Source organism: Coenobita brevimanus, chromosome 101, assembly GCF_032717465.1.
Source record: "Coenobita brevimanus isolate Jiangsu-jjx chromosome 101, ASM3271746v2, whole genome shotgun sequence".
Lineage (NCBI taxonomy): Eukaryota > Metazoa > Arthropoda > Malacostraca > Decapoda > Coenobitidae > Coenobita > Coenobita brevimanus.
In genome coordinates, this window is record NC_137054.1 from 16,802,514 (window position 1) to 16,823,822 (window position 21,309).

Below are 21,309 nucleotides of genomic sequence, written 5' to 3' on the forward strand. Positions count from 1 at the left end.
TAAACTGGAAAAATTACCTCCAAACACTTGACCACAAAAAAAACATCAGTAAACTCAACAAAACACTAAACAGCATCACACTTTCCAACAGCAACACCACACAATCACACACTACCATCACAACAACAGACACCATACCCTCCAACAAACAACAAGAAAACACTCTCATCAATCACTTTTCACAAGTCAGCCATCTAAGCCCCCATCCCGAAGACCGACGTACCATCCGACGTAAGAGACAGTTCCCCACAGACCCAGACTACGCACCTTTCACGTACAACCAGATGAAGCACATCATTAACAACCTCAAGCACTCATCTGCCTGTGGACCAGACAACATAAGCAACATTCACCTTAAACACCTAGGACCACAAGGCATACAAGCACTCACCAACATATCAAACTACAGCTACTCACACAAGATAATACCCAACATCTGGAATCATGGCAATATCATCACTATCCCTAAACCCAACAAAGACCCCACGTTACCCTCCTCACATTGCCCCATCACACTCCTCTGCACCCCCTCCAAAGTCACTGAACGACTGGTACTACAACTAGTCACACCTCACATTCCCCTAGCCCAGTCACAACATGGCTTTAGGTCACTACATTCCACAAACACCCTTCTTACAGACCTTACACAGAGAGTTTTTGATGGCATGAATTCAGCTAGGCCACCACACAGAACGCTTCTAATCACACTAGACATTAGCAAAGCTTTTGATGCCAACCCCTGCCACAACCTCACAAACAAAATACTCACCACAAACATGCACAATAACACAAAAAGATGGCTGGCAAACTACTTAGCAGGCAGATGTGCACACGTAACATTTGCCGGTCAGTCTTCTAACATCAGAAACTTCAAAAACGGCGTCCCCCAAGGATCTGTTTTGTCCCCTACACTCTTTAACATATACATGCACGACGTACCCACACCCCACACACCACAGATACACATAGCTTCCTATGCAGATGATATAACACTCACATGTACACACCAAAATGCAAACACAGCTGCACACATCATTCAACCTTACCTCAACACACTACACGAATGGTTCACCACAAACAGGCTCAAAATAGCCCCAGCCAAATCTACAGTGATTTTTCTCACGAACTGGACAGCAGAACACAGTCACATCCCACACCTCACCAAAAATAACACCCCCCTACCACACACACACACAAAATCCTTGGTGTAACATACAATACATCAATGTCATTTAAACAACACATCACAAACATTAAAAATAAAATAACACCAAGACTCAATGCTTTAAGGTCACTTGCCCATATAACATTCGAACACAACAAAGAAACCACCACCACAGTATACAAACAATACATATGTTCAGTGATGAATTATGCAAGCCCTGCCTGGGCTTCTAACCTCACCAAAACACACTACAACACTACAGACTACACAGAACAAGGCCCTAAAAATAATCACAGGCTGCACAGCTACTACACCCACAGACCACCTACATCAAGAAACCAAAGTCCTCAAAGTCAAGGATCACCTACAGTAGACATGAGAGACACCCAGTTTCTTGCTGCAACCTCCACAAACCCACAACATCCACTGCAGTACATGGCAGCACATCCACCCACACCAAGGAACATCAAAACAACACCCAGCACACGATACCATACACAAATACTGTCATCTCTCCCCCCTCGCCCACCTCAGACCAGCTTCCAGAAGCATATCCACACTTAGATCACTCGCCACTCCATTCAGTCACTTAAAGACAACACACAGCTGCATGCACGGCCTCCTGACATCCACCCTTCTGAATCCTATCTTCCTCGTGAGGACAGGGTCCACCTGGCCAGGCTGAGATGTGGGCACCATCCAGCCCTCTTAAGCTACCAGAAGAGGCTGGATGACTCCGTTGCTGATGCCCGTCCAGGATGCAACACAGCACACCATACTATTAAGCACATTATGGAAGACTGCATTGCACACAATCACCTACGCCAACAACACAACATACACTCTTTGAGAGCTCTGTGGGAAAACCCGGTCTTGGCTGTGGCCTTCCTAAGGGACTCGGGGCTGTTCGGCCAGACTGCCTAGGGAACAACTACTACTGCTACAAGTGAAGAGGAAAAAGAAGAAAATAAATGATGATCTAGGAAGAAAAATGAATGCAAACTACTCTGTAAATTAGAAGTTATTCTGGAAAGAGTTACGGAAATGTAGAAGTGAAAGTGGAAAGAAATATGATGGTGTGAAGGATGTAGTTGGTAGATTATTAACCCATGGGGATGAAGTAAGGGCCAGACGGAAAGAATATTTTGAAAGCCTGATGAATGGGAATAGAGAGAGCAGAGCGGCTGTAAACATGATTGGTTTTGGGGGTGTACAGAGAAGGCATGCAGTGCCAGGAGAGTGACACTCACACAGGTGAAGAGTGCTGTGAAGCGGCTGAAAAATGGGAAAGCAGCTGAGGTTGATGAGGTGTATGCAGAGGTGCTTAAATGTAGTGGAGAGAGTGGAATGAAGTGCTTGTTGGAGATATGCAAGAAGGCATGGATGAGTGAAACTGCCTGCAGAGTGGAAAAAGGCTGTGATTGTACCTCTGTACAAAAATAAAGGTGAGCGAAGTGAGTGCAAGAATTATCATGGCATAAGTTTATGGAGTGTGGTAGGGAAGGTATATGGAAGTATTATTATAGAGAAAGTAAGAGAGATCTCAGAAGTCCTAGTGAGTGGTGAACAGGGTGGCTTTAAGAGTGGCAGAGGATGTGTGGATCAATTATTTCCAGTGAGACAGATAGTGGAGAGGGCTTGTGAGAAGGACCATAATGTGTTTATGGCATTCATGGATCTGGAAAAAGCATACGACAAAGTGGACAGAGAGGGATTTTGGAAAGTTTTGCGTGTGTATGGTGTAGATGGTAAGCTGCTAGGTGCCGTCAAGAGTTTTTTCAATGGCAGTGAGCCATGTGTAAGGGTTAATGGGCATCTAAGTGAATGGTTCACAACTGGTGTGGGCATGCGACAAGGTTGTGTGATGTCCCCATGGTTGTTCAATGTATGTATGGATGGGGTGATGAGAGAAGTAAAAACACTAGTAATGGAGAGAGGGATGGGGTTGGTAAGGAGTGATGATGGATGGAATATCTCAAATTTGTTGAATGCTGATGATGCAGTACTGCTTGCAAGTACTGGACAAGAACTTGGTAGGCTAGTGCAGAGTTTTGCTGATGTCTGTGAGCATCGTGCCATGAGAGTAAATGTAGAAAAGAGTGAAGTGATGGTTATTGAGAGAGAAGGTGACTTCCAGTGCGATGTTACAGTGAATTCAGAGAGACTGAAATTGGCTGGAGAGTTCAAGTACCTGGGTACATCGAGAGAAAAGAGAGGCAGATGTGCAAAAGAAGTTGAAAGTGGAGTGACACAGGGAAGAAAGGTAGTTGGTGCAATGAAGGCCTTGATAAGAAACAGAGGCTTGAGTGTTGCAGCTGCACGAGGCTTACATGAAGGAGTGTTAGTGCCAACTTTAACATATGGATGTGAGACTGTGGTGTGGCATGAAAATGAAAAGTCAAGAGTAAGAGGAAAGTGGATGAAGAATTTGGGAGGAATCTGAGTGTGAAATGGAGGGAGAGTAAAAAATTGTTTTGGAAGGAGGTAAAGAAAGTAAGGCAGTGTGAAAGGGGAAATAGTAGGGGAGTGAATGATAGGAATGATGGATTGTTGGTGGAGAAAAGAGAGAAATTAAGGGAATGGAAGGAGCACTTTGAGGATTTGTTGAATGTAGAGAATGAGAGCAGTGCGAGTATAAGTGGTTTGGGAATGGCTGGGAGAAGAAGAGATGAGAGGAGGGAGGAAGAGATCAGTAGGGCAGAAGTAGTGGAAGCAATGAAGAAGATAAAGATAGGAAAGGCCCCAGGAATTGATGGAGTGTGTGGTGAAATGCTGAGGTATGGGGGCGAGATTGTTGTGGAGTGGATATGGAACTTGTGTAGATTGGCTTGGGAAGAGGGAAGGGTTCCAGAGAAGCGGAAATCAGGTATAATTGTTCCTTTATACAAAGGAAAAGGGGAGAGAGAAGTATGTGGTAACCATAGGGGTATTTGCCTTCTTAGTGTGACTGGAAAAATATATGGTAGAATACTCACCGATGGGTTAGGCATATGACGGAGGAGCTAGTTGAAGAACAAAGGGGATTTAGGAAGGGAAAAGGGTGTGTAGATCAGATATTTGTTCTAAGATGTTTAGTGGAGAAGTATCTAGAGAAAGGATAGAAAATGTATGCTGCCTTCATGGACTTGGAGAAAGCTTATGACAGAATAGATAGGCCAGGTATGTGGAATGTGTTAGGAATATATGGAGTGGAGGGGAAATTGTTGTGTGCTGTGAAGAGTATGTACAAAGGAGCTAGGGCTACAGTGAGAGTGGATGGTGAGCTGAGTGAGTTCTTTGATCTCAGTGTGGGACTGAAACAGGGTTGTTTGATGTCTCCATGGCTGTTTAATATATACATGGATGGGGTTGTAAAGGAAATGCAAGGTTGGGCAGTGAATGTGGGGGTGGCTCTAATGAATAAGAGTGAGATTTGTAAGATTCCGGTGTTGCTGTTTGCTGATAATACAGTATTGTTGAGTGAAGATGAATGGGAGTTGCAAGGTTAGGTGCATGAATTTGGGACAGTGTGTAGGAAGAGGAATCTGAAAGTTAATATAAACAAGAGTAAAGTTATGGTGTTTGAGAGGAATGAAGTCACAGAATGTACAGTGAGGTTGATGGTGAGGATATGGAGAATGTGAGTGCATTCAAGTACTTGGGCAGTGTGATGAGTAAGGATGGAACTTTGGCGGATGAAGTGCATGAAAGGGTACAGCAGGGAAGGAAGGTTGTTGGTTCACTGAAAGCAGTGATGAGAAATAGGGAGGTGAGTATGGAAGTTAAGAAGTCACTGCATGATAGTATTGTGATCCCTACCCTGATGTATGGAAGCGAGGCATGGACCTTGCAAGAGGGGAACAAGTCAAGAGTGAGAGCAGTGGAAATGAGTTACTTGAGAGGAGCCTGTGGAGTGACATGGAGGGACAGGTTGACGAATGAAGATGTGAAGGAATGTTGTGGGGTGGATTTGGATGTGGTTGAGATTAGGAGAAATACACTGAGGTGGTTTGGACATGTGGAGAGAATGGAGAATGAAAGACTGACGAAGAGGGTGTATGTAGGTGAGGTGGAGGGAGGGAGAGGGAGGGGAAAAGTGAGGATGAGGTGGAGGGATGGAGTTGAGAGGTATATGAGGGAGGGGGGAGTGAGTTGTGGGGAGGGTAGTCAAATGGTGGGTGACTGAGCGACTTAGAGGCGTTTTGTCTGCAGCCACCCTTTGTGGGACTAGGGCGTCGAGCTATAGATAGATTGATAGATAGAAGAGTAAGAGCAGTGGAGATGGGACTGCTGAGGAATGTATGTGGAGTGCAAAGGGTGGATAGGATGTGAAATAGTGTGATTCGTGAAAGATGTGGAGTGAGGAGGTCGGTAGATACCAGAATTGAAGAGAGTGTACTGAGATGGTATGGACATGTGGAGAGAATGGATAACAATAGAGTGGTGAGAAAGGTATACCTGAGCGAATTTGAAGGAGAGAGGAGGCGAGGTAGGCCAAGGAGAAGATGGAGAGATATGGTGGATGAGTGTGTGAGGAAGAGAGGTTTGGAAGTTGGTGAGGCTAGGGAACTGACAGGAAATCGAGTTGGCTGGATGAATGTTGTGAAGAGACGTGCATGGTCAGGGATTTGGCACCCCTTTTTAACATGGCATCTTCCGGATTGAGTCAATCGGATACGTTTTTATGAAGCTACGGAATGTGGTGAATGTTTTTGGCGTATCAGATAGAGCCAGGATTCTGTGTGCTTGAGTGATGAGTGAATGGAAGCCTGGCCCATTAGATTGGGCAAATTTGGGCTGTCTGGACATTGCTACTCCTCACCCTGCCCTAGGGTGGGGAAGGAGGTCTGGATGATGATGATGATGATGATGATGAGAAATACAGGTAGATAATTTGTATTACAGTCACACAGAATGGATGTCTACTGTATTATATATCTAAATATTCATGTGATGTCTTTGTGTGTGTGTGTGTGTGTGTGTGTGTGTGAGTGTGAGAGAGTGAGGTAAGATTATAGGTCTCTCTAGATGTTGGACATTATTCAGATTATGTAGCAAAATGTTATGTCTTAGGTTGGGCTGTTGATGACACACCGTGCTGGGGTCCAGATGGAAGAAACTGCGAATGGTGAAGAAGTGCGGTTGCCCTTGACTTTGACTGCTGAGGCAGGGTGCTGCCGAACATGTTTGGTTCGTGGGGCAAACCATGTTCTGTTCATTAAGCATATCAAAGCTCTCCACCGCATAGCCAAAAAAGAATCTCGGCGAGAGCATGAAGGGTTGGTCTTACTTGTGACTTGAATTTGTTTCGTATTCTATTCATAATGTTGAGAATTGAAATTATTTCTTAATACTGTACAGTAGTTATTTAAATATTCTTATTATAGTTTTGAATAGATGTACTATTTATGTTAATACATGCCATACAATTCTTTTCTAACATTCATTGTGATTTTGATGCCTGGTGGTCTAGTGGTCTGAGGCACCAGACAGGATTGAAGCCTTTCATTTTGTGCATTACTTGAAACAACAGGAGGTAACTGGGCAATATTCAGTTGTGTAATGCCACCTGAGGTGTATGCTGGTCACTTTCCCATAACTAAATGCTCTGTTGAACAGCCATGCCTCTGACCCTTACACTTAGCTTGGGGTAATGAGTCAGCTTTCTTTCTTATATTTACCCTACTTATGAACACTTTCATTAGAGCTAATTAGAGTATTATTTTTACCTTGGTACTTCTGTTTACAGGCCCACTAGAGTTGTTGGAATGGAAACACTGGAGTACTGGCCAAGAATAGCACTTAGTGCATATATAAAGGAGCATGGAATAGATATGGAGGAGGCAGAAGAAACAGAGAATGGGTTGGAAAAAAAAGGTGAGGAGAGTGGAATGGACAGAAAGAGCGAGGATAGTGGGAGGAATGACATGACAGTGAGTGAAGATGTTGAAAATGTTAGTTTTCATGTTAATGGAGAAAAATGTGGTCCAGTTAGCGAAAGAAAAGTCCCAAGTGAACCAGTTACTTCAAGCTGTGATATTACTTCTACTATTTCTACTACTTCAAGAAACCTGGTGCCTGCTTCCCAAAGTGAGAGTGACAGTGCCTGTGATATTAGGACCGGTAGTGAGAAGAAAGGAACTGATTCTAGTAATAGTACAAACAACGAAAGTAAAGCTAGACAGATTAGTGAGACCAAAGTTAACAAGACTAATGAAAGCCACAATGATGATAAATCCAGCAAAAGCACTGAGGAGACTGGGGATGGAGAGAAGGCAAGCAGAAATATAGGAGAAACTGGGGGTGTTAAGACATTCAACGAGGATATTGTCTGTGAACATAATCTACTCTCCCCGTCAACACCTTCCTGTAGACTGCCCCAATACTTGGCAGATGAAATCATAAGCCTCTGTCAAGAGGCTGTTCATCCAGCAATTTATCAAGAGGACTTTGACAACTGTCCTGAGTGTGGGGTGAGTTAAGATACATTTTTTCATATGCGTGTATGGGGATATTGTATGTGAAATCATCTTTAAAGTGTGCATTCTTTGGCCAACATGCTTGTGTGTATGTGATAGCTACCTTACTGTATTGCACTGAAGTACTGTACCAATACTGTGTAATTGGCAAAGAGGGTAGCTGTGAATGCAGTTAGTATCTCATTCATTCATTCATCATCTAATCCAGTGTTGCCCCTTGAGGAGCATAGGCACTAAGCATTAATAGCCTATATAGGGTACTGGTAACCATCTGGCATTAAGATTAGCTACTTATTACATAATACCATAAGGTGTATTTGAGTAACATATCAAAATCTAGATGCAGAAGTTGAACTTCCCAGTTTCATATACTGTATCAGAGTATTAATACACTTTCACCATGACAGGCAATGCTGCAGCGGTCACAGCAGGCATGTGAAAATGGGAAACAGCTGAAGAAACAACTAAGCAATCTATATCAAGAGAAGAAGCGACCACATCCTATGAGGGATGCTGGCCGACAGATTTTCCTAGTGGCTAGGGATTTCTTTTTAGAGTGGAAGACCTACATCAGGTGAGAGGCACAGTCATAGAGCCATAGACTTGATTAACCTCGTAAAGCAGGACTAGCCTATTGATCTTGTTCATCACTGTAGTTTGTCAGCTGTGTGGTGCATAGTTGTATAAACAGGATTTCAAAAGTGAATATATCAATACAGTATTAGAATTGGATAAAGAAAGTAAGAGAGATATCAGAAGTCCTGGTAAGTGATGAACAGGGTGGCCATAGGAGTGGCAAAGGATGTTTGGATCAAATATTTGCGGTGAGACTGATAGTGGAGAAGGCTTGTGAGAAAAACTATAAAATGTTTATGGCATTCATGGATCTGGAAAAAGCATACAACAAAGTTGACAAAGAAGGGTTGTGGAAGGTTTTGCCCATGCACTGTGTAGATGGTAAGCTGCAAGGTGCCGTCAAGAGTTTTTATGATGGTGGTGAACATTATATAATGGTAAATGGGCATCTAAGTGAATCGTTCACGATCATTGTGGGCATGCGACAAGGTTTTATGATGTTCCCATGGTTGTTCAATGCATATATGCATGGGGCGACGAGGGAAGTAAAAACATGAGTAATGGAGATGGCATTAGTAATGAATGGTGATGGATGAAATATCTCAGATTTGTTGTATGCTGATGATGCAGTACTATTAAAAAATAACGGACAGGAACTTGTTAGACGAGTGCAGAGTTTTGCTGATGTCTGTGAGTGTCGTGCCATGAGAGTAAATGTAGAATAGAGTAAAGTGATGGTGATTGAAAGAGAAAATGACTCCCAGTGTGATGTTACAGTGAATGGAGAGAGACTGGAATTGGTGAGAGAGTTCAAATATTTGGGTACAGTGATATAAAAGAGAGGAAAAAGTGCAAAAGAAGTGGAAAGTAGAGTGACACAAGGAAGAAAAGTAGCTGGTGCAATGATGGCCTTGATAAGAAACAGAGGCTTGAGTGTTGCAGCAGAACGAGGCTTACGTGAAGGAGTGTTAGTGCCAACTTTTACATTTGGATGTGAGACTGTGGGTGTGGTATGAAAGTGAAAAGTCAAGAGTGAGAGCAGTGGAGATGGGACTCCTGAGGAATGTAGGTGGAGTACAGAGAATGGATAGGATATGAAATAATGTGATTCCTGAAAGATGTGGAGTGAGGAAGTTTGTGGACACCAGAATTGTAGGGAGTGTACTGAGATGGTATGGTCACGAGGAGAGAATGGATAACAATAGAGTGGTGAAAAAGGTATATCTGAACAAATTTGAAGGAGGAAGGAGGCAAGTTGGCCAAGAAGAAGATGGAGGGATATGGTGGATGAGTGTGTGAGGATGAGAGGTTTGGAAGTTGATGAGGCTAGGGAACTGACAAGAGACCGAGCTGGCTGGATGAATATTGTGAGGGGGAGCGCATGATCAGGGATTTGGCACCCTTTTTTAACGTAACAGCGTCCGGATTGACTCTATCAGATACGCTTAAGTGAAGCTACAGTACGTGGTGAATGTTTTTATCATATCAGATAGAGCCAGGATTCCGTGTGCTTGAATGATGAGTGAATGGAAGCGTGGCCCACCGGACTGGGGAAATTCGGGCTGTCTGAACGTTGCTACTCCTCACCCTGCCCTAGGGTGGGAAAGGAGGTCTGGATGGTGATGATGATCACTTGTGGTAAGTATTAGATTGTAACAGCTGCCAGTTTATACTTAACTGAGTATAACTGTCACGTGAAGTAAGAGAACTTAAAGTGAGTTATGCTGTCATTTAATTTTAGTTTTACTTTTGTAACTTCTGTTCTTGCTTTCAACTCTATGAAATCCATGCAGACAGTAGCTAAATTAGATGTATATTCAAGAGCCAAACCAACTTAACACCTAGCCTACTTGTTATGAGCATCATATTCACCTGTTTTCACATTCAGAGTGGTGACATTTTTCCATTTTACTTGAGCTGCCGCCAGAGAATTTATATAATTTAAGTAGGGAAAGTCTTAATAAGATTATAGCCACAGTCCTAACCCCGTGCAAGTCAGACAATCTCCTCTGAGCTGAATAACGCAGTTTGAAAATAGCAAGAAGAAAATACTCAGTAGAAAAATCAGTGATCATAGTGAATGGGTTAGTCTTTTGTTACAGCTCGGCCTTCAGGATGGAGAGACAACAGTTTAAGGCCAAGGTAGTGTAGACGGATAAAAAAAACTTCTGATCTCTCTTCACCTTCAGATCCTGTGAACGAGGTGACCTGCTGGTTGTACCTCCCGAGAATATAGTCAATGCTCCACTGCTGTGTAGCCATGGACACTTACTATTCCCTCTCCTTGCTCTACAGCCTCATGAAGTGACCGAGTAAGTAACTGCCATTATGCTGTATTCTTGTTGCTAAGAGAATATTGTTTTTTTTGCTCAAGATGAGCTTAACCAATTCATTACAATGCCAGTGCTGGAGAGGGACAGTTTTATGTAGTGGCACTGGTACGGCCTGTTGGCTTCACTGCCTGGTTATACAAATGTCTCACAGCTGTCTCCTTATTCCTCAGAAGGAGGATAGTGGACTGCAGGAGAAAGGTAACATCAGCCCGCAGTCCAGTGGGTTCACATTCAAATGAGTCTGGGGTTACAACTACTGCTGCTATGATGTCATATTTAATTATACAGTACTTAGGTTTCCTCTATATGATTTTACTCAAGTTAGGAAGGACCTTTGGTGGTGGAATAGGTCAATGAAGGTTGATCTAATCTCTCCCATTTGATGCAGTTCCTCTAAGCCAATTAAAATTTTGGGGATGTGGCAAAAATGAACTGAAGAATACATGACTGGATTTGAGGGGTTAACCACTACTATGTTGACTTAGTAGTAAGAGTATTAGTACCCAGTAGTACTATTATTGCTATTATTATTATTATTATTATTATTTTCCTCGTCCTTCTGCCTATGGGTGACTTTCCACTCCCTCTTCTGTCTTTCATTCCTTCATTCTTTCCTCTTTCTTCTGCCTATGGCGGACTCTACACTGAGTGACAAGCCAAATGGTTTCCTGTACACCAGGAAACTATTTACTATGCTGGGTGGTAACCATATAACCAAATTTTGGCACCTGGTGGTTTAGTGGGTAATTATTGTGATCCAATCGAATTGAGCCGGTGAAGGTTTATATACAAGGGACGGTTGGGGTTTATTGCTCACGTAATTCCACTCAGGGATGAGTGAGGTTGGTCACTCTCATCTTAAATGTCAGGACCAACTGCCTAGCCCTGGGCTTCTACGCTTCTCATGGGGCAACGTAGGATTGGATGATGGATGGATGGATGGATTATTATTATTATTATTATTATATTATTATTATTATTATTATTATTATGATTCATTTGTCCATCTATTGCCAGATGCCTTAACCCATAAGGGATGGCCATAAACAAATCGCCTCCATGTTGCCCTGTCCAACGCCATTTCACTGCCCTGCTCCTAGCTTACCCTCCCCTCTTGTATACCTCTCCACTTCATCCCTCCATCTCATCCTTGGCCTCCCCCTCCCTCTCTCCCATTCCACCTCATTCACATACACTCTCCTCGTTAGTCTCATGCTCTCCATTCTCTCCATATGACCAAACCACCTCAATGTATTTCTCCTTATGCTTTCTGTCACAACCACATCCACACCACAACACTCCTTCACTTTCTCATATGTCAGTCTGTCTCTCCATGTGACTGCACAAGTTCCTTTCAAATAACTCATTTCCACTGCTCTCACTCTTGACTTGTGCCCCTCCAGCAAGGTCCAAGCTTCGCTTCCAAACGTTATTATTATGGTGATGATGATTAGTAGTAGTGGCAGTAGCTGCAGGTTTATTTGAAATATGAACCCAGTGAACTGCAGGCAGAAGTTTCCCAGCTTCTGCAGTCTATTATCCTTCTTGTGGGGGATAGGGAGAGAACTGAGGGATGTTTTTATAAATGAAAGGTGAAACCATCCAGTCATATCGGTGTCATGACATGATATTTTTGTAGTTTTTTCTTGCTGCTTCCAGACACTTTCATTTAGCCCAAGAATGTCCCTTGATTGTGTCGGAATTTATAAAAGCTGTGTAGAGGATGATCCATAAAGAGGATTCCACTGGAAACTCACCAGCACTATATTATGTGCTAAGGGTATGGCTGTCTATTGGTGTGGGTGTCAGTCTGCCAGTGGGAACAGGAAATAAATAAATGATGCAGGGTAGAAGAATAGGAAATAAATAAATGATGCAGGGTAGAAGAATAGGAAATAAATAAATGATGCAGGGTAGAAGAATAGGAAATAAATGATGCAGGATAGAGGAACAGGAAATAAATAAATGATGCAAGGTAGAGGACTAGGAAATAAATAAATGATGCATGGTAGAGGGATAGGAAATAAATAAATGATGCAGGGTAGAGGAATCGGAAACAAATAAAGTATTCAGGGTAGAGGAACAGGAAATAAATAAATGATGCAGGTTAGAGGAATAGGAAATAAATAAATGATGCAGGGTACAAGAATAGGAAGAAAATACACCCACCGCAAATTGACTTAGGACCTACATACAGAATTGCTATGGGAGAGTTGTCTGCCTGCTTTGTGCTCCCACCTCTACCAAGTGAATTTTGGGGGCAAGAAGTAACTGGCAACTCCTCTGGTGTTGGCGGGAGATGGTGAAACACTCAGCGTGTCAGTGCTTGCCCAGATGCGAGAGTGGGAGTATATGTTCCCATCGCTCCGAGCTTGCACGTCCCTCTTTTTTCGTATGCATTACTGTTTGCCCTATTATTTTCCTAGATTCGAGTTCCCATGCCTGAAAAGTACTGCTGAAGAGATGAGAGGGTCCGTATCTTTGCAAGGAGGCAGGATAATGTCCCTATCAACATGATTTGTTAACATACTGAACACGCAAAGTCGGCCTTTGTGAAGAACCTTGCTGCAGCGCACGGCCTGCCACCTGATGTCATACCAGAGTGCAAGCACGGCGGTGGAAAGAAGAGGACGACTTCCAGAGGTACAGATACGCTTCTGAAGAGAGAAGTAATCAAGAATCCTCAACTGACAGCAGCAGAATTGAAGAGAATGCATCCCCAGCTGTTACAAGACGTATCAATTTGAACTATCCAACACCACTTGCAGAAGGAGCTGGGTTTGCGAAGCCGCACCGTGACCTAGAAACTGCTTCTCACTGACCGCATGAAGAAATAGCGTATTCAGTTTGCCAAGAAGTACGCACACTGGACATCAGATGAGTGGAGAAAATTTATGTTTTCCGATGAAAGGATATTTCCAGTGTTCCAGGTGCGTTCTGCCAAGATTCGTCACCCTGCCTCCAGTAGTCGATATGATTCTGCTTACATGGTGCCGACTATTAAGCACCCACAAGCAGTAATGGTATGGGGATGTTTCTCGGGTGAAATGGGAAGGGGAGGCCTCAAATTTCTTCCAAAGAAGTTGATGATGAATGGTGGCCAGTACATTCAAGTTCTGAAAAATCATTTGTTAAACTTTTTTGCTATTCATGGGTGCAACTTTTTCATGCATGATTCAGCTCCATGTCACAAGTCAAGAAAGGTGACAAAATGGCTTCAGGATAATCGGATTGAGGTCCTCGACTGGCCTGGCAACAGTCTGGATCTAAATCCGATAGAAAACTGCTGGGCAAAGATGAAGAAAACCATGGCAGAGAAGAAGACACCCAATCTGGACAACCTCAAGACTGAACTGACAAATGTTTGGTGCAAAGAAATGTCCTTAGATTACTTTAGAGATCTAAGTGATTCCATGCCAAAATGCATCCAACTGGTCCTGAAAAACAAGGGAAACATGATTTCATATTAATGAATGGCATTTCATGAACAACCATTGTGATATACAGTACTATGATTTGTGTTTTTTAATACCTTGTGGGGGGAAGTCCTAAGTCAATTTGTGGTAGCTGTAAATGATGCAGGGTAGAGGAATAGGAAATAAATAAATGATGCAGGGTAGATATTGTTAATGCTGATTGAAGTGTCCCTGCAACACGAGAAACCACCCAGAGGAATGGGAGATGAGTGTTTTATGTGGACTACCCTCTACATCAGTGGTTCTTAAACTTTCTTGTGCAGCAGACCTATTTTATTAAAACTAATCATGTGGCGGACCCATAATTATGAGTAGATTTCCCTCCTACCCTACCTCTTGAGTTTAAAGGTGTTTGTAGGCTATAATATACAGTACTAAAATTGTTACTGAATTATTTATTTATGGCTTAACTTGAACATAACTGTTCAAAATTTACTTCACATAACTATCATAACATTATTCATTTTAAATATGTTTTATCTGATACCGGTATTCAAATTAGCCTGCGGACCCCTTGGAACATTCCACGGACCCCTGGGGGTTCGCGGACCACACTTTAAGAACCACTGCTTTATATATACCAGTCTATATATTAAACTTCTGTTTGTAGTCCCTCTCCTAAGCTAAAGAAAGCTGCCTTGTAGCAGAAATTAGTCAACAAATTATACATCTACATGGTGAAAAGGTGAACCCTTTGAAGTCATATGGTAATTTAAACTTCCACGTTTTCTTCTTGATAACTCCTTGTGATATTAAGTATTTAGCCATGCGAAATGCCTCGTAGCCAAAGGGATAAAAACTGTCTTAAATTGACCCCTTGAATCTAATGACATTCATGCATGTTAGTTTTGCTGTCTCTAGACAGTTTCATTCATGCTGATAGATGTTTTGAACTCAAATGGTTAGATATATCCTAAATTACCTCTCTTGCCACTGGAAACCCACCTGAAGTTAAGTGAAATTGTCTGTAGATATCTAGAATAAAATAAGATAGGCCTATACATCACTGGACGCAAGAGATTATTTTCAGCCAAGTCTAGATAGGGTGGTTAAAGGATATATTTATGGTATGTGGGTGAGTTTGAAGGTGGGAGGAGGCATGGTAGGCCAAGAGAAAGGTGGATGGCTGTCATAGATGATTGTGTGAGAAAGTAAGGTGAGGATTTTGATGAGACATGGTTGAACAAATTATGAATGGAAGATCACGTGATAAGGGTTTGGGTAGTTGTATGAGAAATGCATTGGTAAAGTAAAATCTCCTCAGAATGTGCAGATGGTTTGGCATGTGAGGTGGAGTCAGGATTGCAGAGGCATGAATAGTGGGAATGAGTGGCAGGCCCATTTCCCTGGACATGCTGTTGATACTTCTCCCTCTTTTGTGACCTCACATTCCTTGTTTTTTGGTTCATACTTCACTACATACTTAGATGGGAAAAAAGGCGTGGACGATGATGCTGATGATGGTTATGTCCATGCATCTTGAAATTATTATTTCCTGACTTTGGCTTTCTTATTTGCACTGTTTTCTTTTGACAAGGTTTTTTTGGGGCTCACCTTTGGGTTCTATTTATGTCCATCCATCCATCCATCCATCCATCATCCAATCCTATGTCGCCCCATAAGGAGTGTAGGAACCCGGGGCTAGGCAAGTTGGTCCTGACATTTAAGGTGAGAGTGACCAGCCTCACTTATCCCTGAGTGGCATTAAGTGAGCAATAAACCCTTTTACGTGCTTATGAAAAAAGAAAAATTTAATGCCAGAATTTTTCCATAACATATTTTTTCTTCCATGCCTAGGTTGTAAATTCTCATCTTTTACCCCTTCATTTTTTCTTTCTCCATTCTCCTGTCTTTTCTTTTCTGTCTCACTCTTTCTCACTGCTCTCTTACTCTCCCTCTACCATTTTCATCCCCTCATTCTGGCTCCCTCCATTTCTCTTGAGCAAAAAGCAAATTGCAAAGTCAGTAAGCGAGACTGGGAGAGTGACCAGTCAGTCTTCTTTGTTTGGGAGGAAAGAAGGAAGGAAGGAAGGAAGGATGGGAGTGTGGAGAGGAGGGAATGAAGAAAGACTAGAGAGAAGAAGAGTGGAAGTGAAGGAATGATGTGAGTGAGTGAATGACAGAAGAAAGGACAGAAGAAAAGAAAGGAGGGAGTGAATAAAGGGAAGGAGAGAGTACAAGAATAATAATAGCAAGGAAGGGAGGAAGGAAGTGAAGCAAGCTTTACTATCCACATCCTTCAACATGTAGAGTTATATCTCATAGTCATAATCTACTCAACAGCCTCGAAAAGACCATAAGGTCTGTTGCTGTTTGCTTTCCTTTGTACTCCTTTGTTGACTAAGAGTGAATGATACGTACAGGAAGAAATATTGGCGTACAGTAGTCGAGCTGTGCATAAACTATGGAAGAAGTGAGATTGAGAGTTAAAGTAAAAAGAGGGACCATTAGGAAGGGTTGGGAAGAAAGTGCCAAGTTTGATTTGTAGGAGGAATAGCCAGAAATAAAAAGAAATTACATGAACTTATCGTATGTCTCAACCCTTACATTCTCTTTCATGCTTTCTTGTATAGCCTGCATCCCTCTTTGTTCCTGTCCATGGCCATCATTCACTCACACATTTGTCAGGTATGATGCTGAATTAATTGTTCTGTTATTCATTATTCACCTATGTCATAAATCATGTCTCACCCACACTCTTATCATGAGTTCCCCACATACCTATAGTCCCATCCACTTTCCTCAGTTCAATCCCGCACCTCAAATTTTAACTCCTTATTTCTTATCCACACTCCAGTCTTTAACCCCCATCCCTCTCTGATACTTCCTTTTCCATCTTCTACACTTTTACCCCTGCAAGAAAAAGAAAAAATGTGCATGCATGTTTTCCCTTTCGTCCCTCCATTTCTTGTCTCATCCATATTCCTTTCTGCTCCCTTTTTCTTGTCTACACTCTCCTTCATTCCATGCCTTTATCACACATTGCTATCCATGTTCCTCTCCATTCCACATGCTTCTTCTCTCTCATGCTTTCTTCTTACACCATTTTTTATAATCCATATAATTACTGCATTCCCATTCGTATTCCCTTAAAGGTATTTTGTAGTGTTCCAGTCACCTTCATGTCCTAGATTTAATATGTTAATAGACACCAAAAGGCAACAACAACAACAGCAACAACAACAAGAGAATTAAAAAGCAACAAATTATAGTACAGATATTTAATTCATCAAATTACATATCTACATTTAGGTGGTAAGTGGTGGTGACCATCCTCCACTCACTTGAAGTGCCGCCTACTTCTTCCTTCACCATTACCATTCATTTTCTGTGTCTGTTGTCCTCTCTTCCTGTTTCCCCTGTCTATCATGTCACTTTTTATTACTTATCTTTCCTTTTCAGGTAGCTTTACATTGAGTGACAAGCCTAATGGTTTCCTATAAGCCAGGAAACCATTTACAACACTGGATGGTACCCATATAACCAACCCTTACGTGTTCCCTACATGTCAACAAGTGGGTTGGCAGAGGGTTAGTGCCCCTCCCCGTAAAACAACAAAAAGTCAAACGGCCACCCCTTACGGGATTTTGGGATATGGTTATAAATAGATACACATTTCCACCTCTCTCTTCCTGCGCCTTTTCTTTCCTTCCTTTCTTTTTTTTAAAAACCGTATTTTGTTTCTTTTTCCACTGCTTTTCCCCAATATTGACAACCCTCAGCTGAGGAGAGAGAAGTTGCAGCAAGAAGCAACATTACCACATCTGACTGCATTTCAATTGAGGATGGCATTGCAAGGGAGGTGCACCCATCTTCCCATTCTTCCCTTGTCTTCCCGCGTCCCCATCTCCATTTTTTTTCTCTTGCTCCTCATTTTCTTCCACTTTCTCTTTTTAATGTATTTCTTCCTCCCTATTAGTTTCTGCCGTTGCTTTTGGTTGCGTTTCCTGTCTTCGTTTGTTCTTTTCTGTTTTCTTCTGTTTATATGGGAATATAATGTCGAGGAATAAGAAACTTTTAATTTAGATAGATGGGTAGGCATAGAAGATAAGATGGCAAGTGTTTAGATGAAGAAGTTAGATTAATTGCATAAAAGGTTAATAGAATGGCAGATAAGGTTACTGATATGCCACCTACAGTTAGGCTTAAGGAAAGGTAGGCAGTGAGTGGGATGGAGGGATGAAATACATTGATATAGAGGGCAAGAGTGGAATGGAACGACCTAATAATCCAATAGGTCAGAGTGAAAATATATGAAAGAAGTCTGTCGTGCAGTGGAATCAAACAGGCTCGTCTGAAAATGATGGTGATTATTTGAACACACACACACACACACACACACACACACACACACACACACACACACACACACACACACACACACACACACACACACACACACACACACACACACACACACACACACACACACACACACACACACGCACGGACACACACACACACACACACACACACACACACACACACACACACACACGACAAGAAAACCATGATCATTAAAACCGACATCGATGATTGAATTAAACTCCTGGACCAGAGCCAGGCCAGGACGTAGACAGAGAGAGAGAGAGAGAGAAAGAGTGAAGAAAAGAAGGAATTGTAGATAAGAGAGAAAATGGGTAAACAGAAGCTAAGAAGATGAAACTCAGATTTTGGATTGGAAGAACTATGAAGAAAGTGGGAAGCGAAAACTGGAAGACGAGAGATATAGAAAGAAGGTAAAGAAGGAAGGAAAAAGAAAAAAAAAACTTTGTCGAAATGAATTCACAGAGTAAGACTAATAAGCTGAAGTAAAATAATAAAAAAAAATGAATAGGACGATGGAAATAAAAGAAAATGAATTTATCGAGTTCCTTCGATTTCCTTTCACTTCTCCTTAAAGAAGGATTGCACCACCACTTGCACAGCTACGATAAGAAAAAGGAATATAAATAATTGTTGGTATTATTATTTTTTTTATATTTACCCCCTACATTTATCAAGTGATAATTATGATGATTTATTACTACTACCACTGAGCTTGGTTCTCGTCATTGTGGGAAAATATTAATAATAATATGATGATAATAATAATAGCTACTACCACTACTACTACTATCCTGTACCACAACTGCAACCATCACCGACACCACCATTTACCACTAACACCAAACAAACCAACTTAGTCGATCACATTAAACATATTACTTGCCACAGCCATTAAAAAGAAAGCCAGCATCCTTCTCCCTTATCTCAATAATCTGATAGAGTAAATTATGTCTTTATCACAATTATTCCCGGAAAAAAAAAATGGTCTCCAGCATCCTCGATCGCCTGATTAAAGTGATATGGAGCGAGTTCTTGCTTTTGTTGCCACAGGAGTTAATTTCCTCTAGTCGAGCTGTGTGTTTTTGTGTGTGTGGGCTGGTGAGAGAGAGAGAGAGAGAGAGAGAGAGAGAGAGAGAGAGAGAGAGAGAGAGAGACTATCTTTTGTTCATTCTAAGAGAGAGAGAGTCGAATGAACATAAGATAGTTCTCTCTCTCTCTCTCTCTCTCTCTCAGTATTTTTTTCTCGTTAATACTGATTTAGTGCCATATGTAATGTGTGATTTTGTGAGTCTTGTTATTTTCCGTGTGTGTGTGTGTGTGTGTGTGTGTGTGTAAATTATTCTGTCTGGATATTTGCGTCTGTGTGAGTGTTGTCCTGTTTAAATAATCCTGTGTGTGATTCAGTTAACGTGGGTGATTTTTTATACTTTTATTTATTTATTTTTTTTTGTGTTTTTTCTTGTGTATAACAACCAAATGTTAATGTGCGTCTGCGCTTCGTATTATTTTTGTATCTTTTTGCTGTATTTCATGTATGCCCGTATTTATTTCCTTTTTAATCTTGTTTTTCTTTCTCATCATCAGCCTCCCGTCATGAATTTCTCCGTCCTCATATCTATTCTCATATCTCCCTGCCCGCATCTCTCCTCTTCCCGCCCTACCTCCCTTCATGTCTCTCCAGCCTGTCTGTTTCTCCCCTCTCTCCCTACCCTTTTCCTTATTACCTCCTTTCGTCTCCCCTAGGTATCTCTCCATCTCCCCAGCCTATCTCCCAGTCTCTCCCCTTCACTCACTACCTTCCTTCATCTCTCTCTACCAACCGTTGTCTTTCCTCTTTCCTTCATCCTCTCGTCTCCTTTTGTCTCACTCTTCGCTTTCTTACGTGTCGTTAACACTTCCGTCCCTTCCTACTTACCTCTCATCGCTCTCTCCGTCACTTCTTCCCTCCAATCTTGTTTTTCCCTGCTTATTTCCTCCTTACTGCTCCATAGGGAATCATGCTTTCTCTTTTCATCATCCTTTCTCATTTGTATTTCACTCATCATTTATTGCCTTTATTTTCCCTCTAATCACTGCCCATACTTTCTCTCCTTCCCTTCCTTATTTTTAGATGCGGGAGAATATCTTGGAGCGACCCTGTCCGTCTACCTCTCACTAACAATTTTTGTAAAGGAAGTGCTTCACTTCCATAGGCTTTAACTAAGCCTCATGCATCGTCTATTGCATTTGTATTGGTTTCTTCTTTGTTTTCCCAGCTTCTTTCCTTCCTTCCCTCCTTCATTCCTGTATCCTTACCAATAACGTCCTTCCCTCCTCTCTGTTGGTTCATTCATTTTTTTTTCCTCAGCGTTATTAATGTTCAAAATGTTTTCCCTCTTTGCATTATTCTTGTTATCTTCAGTTCCTTCTTTCCTTCCTTCCATCCTCACATACCATTCCTTTATCTTCTCCATTTTCTCCTCCCATATCGCCTTCTTTGCCATCTTTTCGTCGCTCCATCACACTCCCTCCTTTCCCTCTTCCATCCTTCCCTGCTTCTATCTCTACATCTTCGTCTCATTCCTTCCCCCGTCCATCCTTTCGTCCATGTTATGTCTTCCCTTCTTTCCTCCTTTTCCTTCCTTCAGTTCATCCATTTTTTTTTCTTCCTTTCGTCTTTATCACCCTCACCTCTCTATTTTCGGTCTTTCCTGCATTCCTCTCTCATCTCCATCCCCTTTCCTGAATTCATCCTTTCTTTTTCTCCTTCTCCTTTTCTTTCCTCCTTCCTTCTGTCCCTCCTTCCTCTCTTCTTTCCTTCCTTCTCTTCCTCCCCACCCCGTCGCCTCCCTTTCTCCTCTTTTCCTCCTTCCTTCCTGCTCCATCTTTCCTTCCTTTTTTCCTTCTTATCCTCTGTTTCTCCTTCCTTCCATCGTTAGGCTGTTTCATCTTTGTTCTTACCTTCCATTCTTCACTAACCCTTTCTTTCTCCT

General features: G+C 42.0%; 1 protein-coding gene across 1 annotated transcript in view; it reads left to right on the forward strand.

Moving 5' to 3' along the window:
* The window catches only part of LOC145414836 (ubiquitin carboxyl-terminal hydrolase 48-like), a 137,350-nt gene that overhangs the window by 31,682 nt on the left and 84,359 nt on the right, over positions 1–21,309 (forward strand). Inside the window, exons 12-16 of the mRNA XM_080284255.1 lie at positions 6,218–6,423; positions 6,894–7,315; positions 7,415–7,617; positions 8,031–8,197; positions 10,389–10,511. Of these exons, the coding sequence (XP_080140381.1) occupies positions 6,218–6,423; positions 6,894–7,315; positions 7,415–7,617; positions 8,031–8,197; positions 10,389–10,511 (1,121 nt within the window). The remainder of the gene's footprint in view (positions 1–6,217; positions 6,424–6,893; positions 7,316–7,414; positions 7,618–8,030; positions 8,198–10,388; positions 10,512–21,309) is intronic.